Source organism: Hetaerina americana, unplaced genomic scaffold, assembly GCF_022747635.1.
Source record: "Hetaerina americana unplaced genomic scaffold, ioHetAmer1.1.p SCAF_7, whole genome shotgun sequence".
NCBI classification, from domain to species: domain Eukaryota; kingdom Metazoa; phylum Arthropoda; class Insecta; order Odonata; family Calopterygidae; genus Hetaerina; species Hetaerina americana.
In genome coordinates this window covers 62971542-62981929 of record NW_027287316.1, presented here as the reverse complement: position 1 = coordinate 62981929, position 10388 = coordinate 62971542, and the positions used below count along the sequence as shown (strand labels likewise).

The window sequence follows — 10388 nt, the reverse complement described above, 5'->3', positions numbered from 1 at the left end:
TTTACAAAGTAAAGATTAGGCTTTTTCTGGAAGGAAAACACCAAAGTTTTTCCCAATAATTTAAAAACTTTTGTTCATTTTTACATGGCTGAGAAAATTTTATAAAAAAATATTTTGAATACAATTATGGCGATCGATGTTAAAAATCAATATGTCCCACATTCAGCAAAAAAGCCTATTTGACCAGCACCATTGCCCTAAATAAGCTATTGATTTGGCTGATTTTGGCATGTTTCACACTTAAAATATCACAGTTAGGTTGTCTTGGATGGATAATTGGATTGTTCTGGATGGATGGCCATGGTGACCTGATGGGATCTTAGGGCAGACATTTTTTTTAATCCTGACAAAATTATGACATAGTTAAAGTTTTCAGGATGTAGTAATTTCAAAGACTGTAGATAGCTTTTTTTCAAGTCCTGTATGCAGCCCATTTTGCCACTTGAGCATTCCAATCCAATCCCTGGCTCCAGTTACTGCTAATGATACCCATGATAAAAATATGATAAGTAGGTACACAGAGCAGGCTATAGCATTGATTAAATGTAATAATTATCATTCACTTGAAGAGGATGGCATGTGACATTGTTTCAGAGTAACCGATAGACATTTTTAGGAATCGCAGAACGTAATAAAATCAATGATTGAACAGCACAATAAAATAACCTTCCTTGCTTCCGGAAAATGGAAAAATGAGCAACTTAATTGCAATAAGTATAATGTGAATTTCAAATGTTCGACGAAAGAAGTACATTTACAAATTAGGTATCATTTTTACAATGAGTGAACCCAAGATCCTAATATGTATAGAAATCCCAAGGGAAGTTTTTAAAATTATCCATTTGATAAAAATGTAGGGCATGCTTAAATATTCATAGATGTGCCCATAAATATCTAAAACATGACAACAGGGTGAACTCAAAATGAAAACTCAAGAAAGTTATTTCAAATGAATATGATGAGCACAAAGAAAATGATAAGTTAGAGAATGAAGATCACAATTGAAAATTTCAGATTTATATCGCATGGATTGAAGTTGATGCTAGTTGTCACATGACAAGCCTTAAAAGTAATTATTTAGATCATTCTGGTGCTAATCAAATCAACTTTTGGTTACAACTGCTAAAAATGTTTGCAAAAACAATAGAATTCAGACCGTGATATTTTTATATTAGAAAACTATTCCTGTTTGAGGAAGGAAGAATTGAAGGACTTTAATAAAAAAATACAAAAGCTAACTGAATACATAGTGAAGAAAATCAATAAATAATAACTGGTAGGAGTTAACATGAAAAATTAAGGTCACATGCCAGTCTTAACTCATTTAGCATTATTACAGCTCATTAAAATATTTTATAGAATGTGAAGACATTTAGATTAAAAAAATCCAGGATGTGAATGTTGGAGAAGACATCTTCTGCAGGTGGTGCGCAATGCACTGCAGGCTCTGGGAGAGACAAGTGGACAATCTCTGATATCTAAGTGTCTCAGTCCTAAGCACCGCACAGCAAGCAAGGAAACTCCTCTGTCACTAACCTGCAATGTATATGAAATAAATCATATTTAGTTGATGTTTTTTTTAGGATAGTAACTATATGAATGATAACTGTATAAAACAATATGATCAAGTAAAAAACCTGATATTTTAGATTAAATTTATGCTCTGCACAAGACCATTGGGAGAAAGAGAGGGTTGGGGATTTGATCATGCTTGAGGTTGCAATGGGGAGGATAGACAAGTGAGGTATTGATAAGGATGAAGAGGTACTCATTAGCATATTTAATTTGCTTTCAAAGCATTTGTAGTGTGGATTTCGATAAAAAGGAATGAATACTAAAAATTACCCCATTTAGATTGTAAATTAGGATAAAGGAATGAAAACAGAAGAAAAAAAATTATTAGAGGGGAAAAAAACAGAGCTCCAGAGAAAATTGATAGAATTGTAAGCACAAAAAGAATCGGGAATTTTAGTATTCCAGGAGAGACAGTGCAGAAAATCAACGAATACTCTCAGGCAAGAGACCATGGGAGTGTATTTAAAATGCTGGAAAGAGCATTATGATAGCACACAGAAATTCAGAGACTAATAAACTTGAATGCAATAGGTGGTATGCAAGGTGAAATAATTGAAAATACAAAAGAAAAGACAGGACATTCATATGATCTAATAAATATTCAGCTAATTTCAATTCAGAAGAAGGTGGAGAGATAAAGGACTTGGCAAAAAAAATTTAGGTAAACACAAAAATAAGACATTATGGTAATACACTTGGCCCAGAAATACTAAATAATGAGATTGAAAAAGCATTATGGGAAATTTAAGTGAGCAAAGCAGTTAGAATAGATAATACACGACTGAATCACTGAAGGGGTTTGGGCAAAATGCTTCTGGGATGGCCACAGATTCCCTGATTGAGTTTCCATACTTTCCCATGATACATATAGGAAGAAAAACCTCCATTACTAAAACAGTGCATTAGCCAAATAGGAATTCAATTGTAAAATTTTTCTCTGGGCAAGATTTGATAGTGGTAAAACATTAAGAAACACAGCTTTATAGAATATAGTAAACCACCGAAAGAAGGCATGACAGGCCTGTGTATCATTTGCTGGCTAAAATATACATGATGCATGCACAAGCAAGAAAAATAATTTTCCCTGAAAACCAGCCTACCTCTAATTACCAGGCGAAGGTGGAACTGACAAATCATACCCCCAAAACTCTCCAGTAAAGTTATTAAAATTTTATTGGAATTAATAAATAGAGGTAAAACTATCAAAGTAATTAAAATTCTCATGGAATTATTTAATGAAGGAGGTGAATCACACAAAGGCAGATTGAAAAACCTCACCTGTTTACACCCTTTAAGACCCAATCTTCTGAGCTTTGGTGCCATTGGTGCATGACTCAGAGTGGCAAGGCCTTCATCTGTGATGCCACAACCACCCACGTCAAGTCGCCTCAAGCGCGGGCAGGCAAGGGAGAGTGCAACAATGAGTCCATCACCCACACCATCCCCACACCCACGGGCATTCAGGTACCTCAGGGGGTGTGGTGCCAAAAGACCCCTGTCTGGGGGCCAGGGATCTCTCCGACTGTTCTTTACCCAGCTGAAGTTCTCCTCCTGGTCCCAGCAGAAAGACTCTTCAGGTTGACCCCAGCCCTCCCGCCTCCTCCTTCCACCATCAAGTTCATCACCACTCGACCTATCACTACTCCCATGCTGGTGCAGGCACTGCCAATCACCTCCATCTGAGTAATGAACCCTTGACGCACAGTTGGCTCCTGCCCTAGTCTCCATGTACGGCTGCCAATTGAGACTGTCTCCAACACCATCCACCCCTCCTTCTTCTATCCATTCCTCCTCCACTTCTTCCTCCAGGAAGCCATTGCCTGTGTCCCTGGACACTGATTTCATGGTAGAGAGAGGAAAATGATTTATTCTATCAGTAAATGCTAACCTCATGCCCTCCACTGTCAAGTGAGAGGCGATGAAAACAATCTAAAACATAATGTATAATATAAAAATTCTTCAATGGCAAGACATGCTCAAAAATATTTTTTCACCATTTTCTTCGTTTGTTACATTAGTGCCGTAGACTTCAGGATATAGTATTCAATGAATGCATTAGAGAAAAACTCTTCTTATTTTAGAAATTTCATGTAAACATTAAGAATTTCTGGCCTGTATTTAGATCAGTTGCCTCTGAAAAAGGTTTAAACTTAGATATTTTCTATGAAAATTTCTCAAAAAAACTATAGGTCCACAGGTTCAAAGTCGCAAGATATTAATCCGAAGAGATAACTTCAACTAAACATTTAACTTCCAAGGAGTTAAGTATGAAATGGCCGCTTTTTTATGAGGTCAACATAACATTCATGTATTAAGATCTTTATGAGGTCAACATAACATTCATGTAATAAGATAAAATAAAAGGAGCTCACCAGAAACACAATTATGATGCCACCTGTCTTCTGTGTGCCATGTGACATCATTAAAGCTATGAGTTTCTGAGATGCGAAGACGCTCTCCAATCAATTGCTGCCAATCAGGCTGAAAAAATCACAAAATATTAATCTATGCCGAAAAAATCTGTCATTTATCTATGTATACAGTGAACCCCTGAATATGTGCATTGTTTTCCGTCAAATAAAGATTCTTCCACATTGGACTCCATTGATTTCATAAAAATCTTCGTACCTGCAGACTGAACCTGAAGATATAATTGGATAAATTGTTTTGTAATTAAATTTTTGAAAATTCTTTTCATAGCACTTTTTTGTAGTTTAAACCTGGAGCCAATTCAAATTAAACAAGTGATGTATGAATTTTGCAACATCACTATTAAAGAAGGTGGCTTCATTTGGACCTACTTAGACAAGCGAATAAAGAAATTAGGAAACAAATGTATGTGCAAGTATTGTTTATTGGAAATGGTTGGTAAAGTTGTTTTCAGTGAAAGACTACCAGAGAGTATATCAGCCAATCTCATCAACACAGACATTCTGATTATTTGATATTCAGCTGATAGAAAGGTTTTCCTAATTCTAGAAACTAAGTGAATATGTGAATTCACTTGTTTGTTGTGTAAACTTGCACCACTTAGCAGTTCAAAATAAATTTGAGAATTGGTGTATGTTCGGCTGTGATCACTCGTATTGTTATACCACTGAGAGAACCAGAAGATAACAATGTACCAACTTTGTTCAAGGTAAGTGATGATAAGGAAGTGAGATAGATAATAATTATTGGGTGATATCATTAGGGCCATAAATGATAGATTGGCATTTTGTAGCTAATACTAATTTTTTAAATTACTATGTTGAAGTTGCTAATTAGCACTTTATGAAAACTGATACATACAATTGCATTCTTTGGCTGGCTGTTTCTGATGGTGGCATTAAATAGAAGAAAAGTAAGGGAAGAAAAATTAATGATAATGACTTCTACGTTTTGGGTAATATAAAGATGCATGGGAGGAGCTAATGTGTACCTCTAAAAGGCAATAACAATTAGGAGTTATTCATGAAATACACCATTTATCTATAACAGAGTGCCCTGAACTTTGGAATGAGAGACAACAGAAAGTTCAGTAATGATTCAGTGTTCTTGATAGTTACTTAGCTCATTCATGCCATGTGTAAAGGAATTCACATGGTGCCATACCAAATTTAAGGAAGCAAAAATACATTTTAAGGATGAGTGGATCCAGGTGTTTCTTATACAGGTATATGGAAACTTAATAACAGATTCTAAATTATATTTTTTTATTTTAGATCATAGCATGTTTTTATAAAAGTCATATATTAAATAAACTAGATTTGAAAACTCTGTTGGAGGTTTGCCTAATATATTTATTTATCGAATAATGAGGGGTCCATGAGTTAAGAGGAAATAACTATTATCAGAAGAGCTTTGATTTTTTCTGCTTTTACAAGGAATTTCAAACAAAAACCACCTTCATAATTTTAGCATTTGAATGCAAACAGGACTCCATAATACCTTTGCTTTCCACTCCATTTCCATTTGTAAACACAAAAAAAAATGGGATTAGAAGGCTTTAATGCTCCCATTTATGCTTATTATTTATAACATTGCTCAGAATTTTCAATTAACTATAAATATCTGCGATATCACAACAGACTTTGACTTAAATAACAAATAGAAAAACTGTGTGATATACTTTAGGTGTTTTATAGGGCAAAACTATGATTAATTAACTTTGTGTTGCTATTGATCTTTTTGCATATTTTTTTATGTGAGTAAAATGCTATCACTTCCTAAAAATGGGCTGGCGCATCGTTGAAAATGGTCCTTGAAATGAGATGCCCCAAGATCATAGCCTTTGCAACTTCATGATTACACTTTGCCAGCAACATAAGAATATTTAACAATGGCATTGATGGTACTGATTCAAAATTATGAGATCTTACAGGGTAATATCTGACCCCAGGGATATGGGAGACTTCCTTAACCTAGACATGTGAGGAACCCTTCTGGTTTTCCATATCTGCTTCTTTGCAATTTACTTTGACCTATTAATTAATTGACAACTCATTCGCATCATCTTAACTTTAGATTGAGTTGCTTCCTAAAATGAAAAAGTATGGCAGTTAGAAGTAAATATCGTACTGAAAGTGAAACATAACTTTGAATTAATTTGAGACGGGGGAGGAGAAATGGGAAATATTGATAAAACTGTCCAAAGTTAATGGTAAAGGAATTCAAACAATGCATGACATATGAAAGTAAAACTAAGCGAGCTGGAATTTGCGACCTTTGCAATTAAGGGGAATGACCATGATGATGCAATTTTATGAGTGCTAATTAAAATGTGATGGAGAAACGACTTAAAGCTAATTAGATGCACTAGATAGTCAAAACTGAGTTGTTCTGAAGTATTTTGCCTTCAAGAACTCATTTTTGTGTGAGAAAAGCATGCTTCTGTTCATAAATATTTGACGGTATGATTGCTGAAGCTGCGCTCTGGAAATACTTCTGGGAAACATAAAATGAATGGAAATAAAAAGGCATAATCATTTAAGAGCACTGGAGTAAGTACGAACCTTTCCGGGAATATTACATTTAAAAAAAAACCCATGGATGGACTACAAGTTTATGAAGATTGGCTCTGGATTTAGCTTGATCTCAAGTTTGTTCCATCCTGAAAGACTAAGGATTACCTCCGAAACCAATGATACTACTTGACAATGCACCCACTCATCCAAATGAGAAAACACTCCTCCAATGATGGTTAAACTCTCACTTTTCAAGTTTTTATCCCAATTGGAAAGGTATTATGGTGAGTTTTGTATGCAGTATTTCAGTGTGGAATTGTTATCAGCAGTTTTAAATTAATCAAATGCATATTTATCATGTTGTAATTAGAGATTTTCATCTCCTACCTCATTGCATATAAGACTACCCATAATTTCTCTTGTCGCTGCCTTAACTGTATTGCATGCTAACACATTTCAAGCTCACAAAAGATTCTATACTATATTCTGTCATTTTTATAAAGAATGATATTTGTTAAAATGATACTTTCAATTTTTTAAATTATAATTACATGCGACGTCATGAATCATAATATCTCTGAAGTACAAATATTTCGTCCTATGAATGTAATACTCTGTGTTTTAGGAGTAATGCAGTTATGGCTGATTTGTAGTGATGAAATAAGTAACATCTTTAACTTTCACTTTGTAAATTTCAAGCATTTTATGGCCGTATGTATGTTAAAATTTATTAATTACAAATTGATCTCATTAATATTCCTTTATCGTTTTCCATTCCACATCAAAGAACTCACATATTCCATTATTCATTCCCTCAAAACTGTTAAATTTGCAAAATCTTGCATTCTTTTTCTAGTAAATCCACCTCCTCCTCATGAATTTCCACATTTACCTTCCTCTAATCCAGTTACTCATTCAATTCATTCCTATCCCCAGTACCTTCATAGGAAAGGGAAATCATTGCAAAATACTTGTGACCCAAACAGAAAATTACATTCTTTTCCAAGTCCAAAATCTTTCAATATGCACCTATTATCATATATTGTATGTTCCTATCTACCTCCATATATAGCTTTTTTTTAAAGAGGTGATTATTGTTAAGATATGATAATACTGATTTAATATTGCTGAGTATTTCAAGTACTTTAAAATATCCCATTTTGCATTAAAAATCCCATTTCTTGTAATCTTGCCTAAAATTAATGATATCCTTACAAAATCTTAGATATGTGTTGGTTCTTTCTAATTTGCATTGCAAACAATGTAATTGTTCATTGTCCATGTGATACCCAAAGAGTAAGAGTAGAGTTATGGATGCTTGAATCTTCAGATCATCTCAGGCCAGTAAAGAATTGGTAGCAAGCAAAGGAAAACCTGCATCAATATTGCTCAGATGAAGGTGTAAATTAAACTTGATCATTACTTGAAAATGGGCACCAACAATTACATTTACATAATTTTCTCTCTTTCAGACATAAAAAAATGAGTGCATATATTATATCTATGAATATAACTCACTTGTTGCTCATCATGTTGGTGACAATGTTCGTGAGATGGACCTTCCACAGGATAGACAAGGCGAGATCTCTCCTCGGACAGGCCATCGATGGGGGTTGACCTTCCCTTCCGATGGGGCCGAGAAGACTTCCCGGGGTGACTCCGTTCAGGAGTGAGTTCTTCGGAGTACCTGTCGTGCAGGGTCCTTGCCGATGTCATCTTACGCTGGGCCCTTGTGGGGGATGGAATGCAGCGAGGGAGTCCTGGGGGCTTCGGGGGTGGGGGTGGTGGGGGGTGGGACCTGAATGCGGGGGCACGACTTGGAGGGGGTGGAGGCTGAGGAGGCCGAGAAGATAAGGAGGGCAGAAGAAGTGTGCGAAGTCCTGCATCAGTTATGCACCTACACTTAGAGACGGAGAGGTACCTTAACCCTGGTCTGGGTCCATTTTCATGAGAGTGATGGCTGGGGGAAAGGTACTGTAAGCCATGATCAGTGACATGAATACAGTCCGAGATGCTCAACTCCTGTAACCGTGGGCAAAGCTCACCAATAGACTGAAGCGCTGCATCTGAAATGTTTGTTAAAGTTATAACAGCAATAAATTTCATGCTTGAATTGTGTAAAATTTTATTTCAGGGAATTTACGGTGTCAATAGTTGCCATTTGGCCAACTGTGTTTATATATGTATTTTTATACATTTAAAATTTTTACTACAGAGGAATATTTACCGACCGACTGTCTGAACTGTCAGCAAATATACACTGACATATATATTTAATTATATGAAAACTGAAAACATTTCAACTGAAGTTAGTCATAAAAAATCCATGAGTATGCTTGTTCTTTTAAATTCCTGAACTAACAACTCAATATCTTCTAGTACCACATCAAGCCACTATAAAACCTGTTGGCTCAATACACATAGCAAGAGTATAAGTTACTTTGTCATGAACCTGAATTACATCATGCATCATGAGTGTGGTCGTTTATATATTCCATTTATTCCAAATAAATCTAGTAATCAGTAAATTAACAGAGTTAAGAATAAATATGTCAAGTGGCCACTCCTGTATTTTTTCTGAGGATACTCTGGAGATGGAAACTCAAGAATGCAGCTAAAATATTGTTTGAGGTAATGTTTGAGTAGAAAATAACGGTATAATTGTGTACTACCATTCTCAAATTCCAGGAGAATAACACTTTTCAGGCAGCATTTTGGAAAGCCATTAGCTGAACACGTGATTGATTAAGTTGGAGATGCACTTCTTTTACAATGTCATAAATTCGGATACATTTAGAGGCATATTAATGTAACCATAGCAATTTGATGTTTAAAGTTCTCCAAGAGAAAGGGTCATAACCAATAATAAGCTCGTGATGATTGGAACCCATTGTATGACAACATATTACAAGATTCAAACCCTTGATGTTTGATCTCATTAACCACTTGAGCTAATGAAACCTCCAAAATCTGTTAATCATGTGTGCATGAAAAAATCATCCCTGAGTGAAATTCAAAAGTCTTATTCTGTTGTAAACAAAAAAATTGGAGCATATAGAATTAATTTTCCACGGAAACCAACCATCAAAATCTTTTTAGCACTTCTTCTGTGTAAACACCACAGTATAATGAATAGATTTGGTGAATAGCAGGGAGTTTGGGCAATGATGTTGGCTATGAGTAGGCAATAAGTACAAGGGAGATACACTATGCAACAAAAGGGATACTCATAATGGTAAAGGTGTCAGTACTGAAGTGCTTCTTGAGACAATTTCCCTAATTTAGTTTCTGTGGCAAATACCTCCAGAAAACCTGAATGTGGAGCATTGCAAGCATCTATACAGGTAAGTTTAATCCATCATGGTAAGTTTAATATGCTAACCTGTTATCTGGTGACATCTTCTAAGGAAAAGAGAAGTTAGAAGTGGACAAGATGCAGCCAGCAATGCAATGCCAGAATCTCTGACCAGTGGACACTCTGAGAGATCAATGTGCATCAGCAACAAAGGAGGGCCTTCAGCTCTGCCGATTGAACCCACTCCAGAGCAACCTGGAAATATCATAATGGAAATTACTATATTTAAGGAAGAATAATTACACTTTTGCACAGTGAAATGAAATAATTAAATGTATAATACAAGGATACAACAATTAAAAATGTAATACTAACTGTGAAAACATAAATAAATATAATAGTCGGTAATATATAGCTGATATATAGTAAAAATAATTCTATGCCATTTCCCTTAAAAAATTAAAGTATGACATTGGGAAATCAGGCTATTAAAATGAGTGAAATATCACATTTTATGTGTTTGAATTTAAGCACAATATATGGTTGAAAAAATTGATCTTGTTGAAGTTGAT

General features: G+C 35.1%; 1 protein-coding gene across 1 annotated transcript in view; it reads right to left on the bottom strand.

The window, feature by feature from the left end:
- Positions 1 to 10388, bottom strand: part of LOC139696864 (uncharacterized) — a 32548-nt gene continuing 22160 nt past the window's right edge. Inside the window, exons 3-7 of the mRNA XM_071595744.1 lie at positions 9904 to 10071; positions 8040 to 8587; positions 3948 to 4056; positions 2854 to 3410; positions 1 to 1536 (exon numbers count right to left, since the gene is read on the bottom strand). Coding sequence (XP_071451845.1) covers positions 1378 to 1536; positions 2854 to 3410; positions 3948 to 4056; positions 8040 to 8587; positions 9904 to 10071 — 1541 coding nt within the window. The 3' untranslated portion in view covers positions 1 to 1377. The remainder of the gene's footprint in view (positions 1537 to 2853; positions 3411 to 3947; positions 4057 to 8039; positions 8588 to 9903; positions 10072 to 10388) is intronic.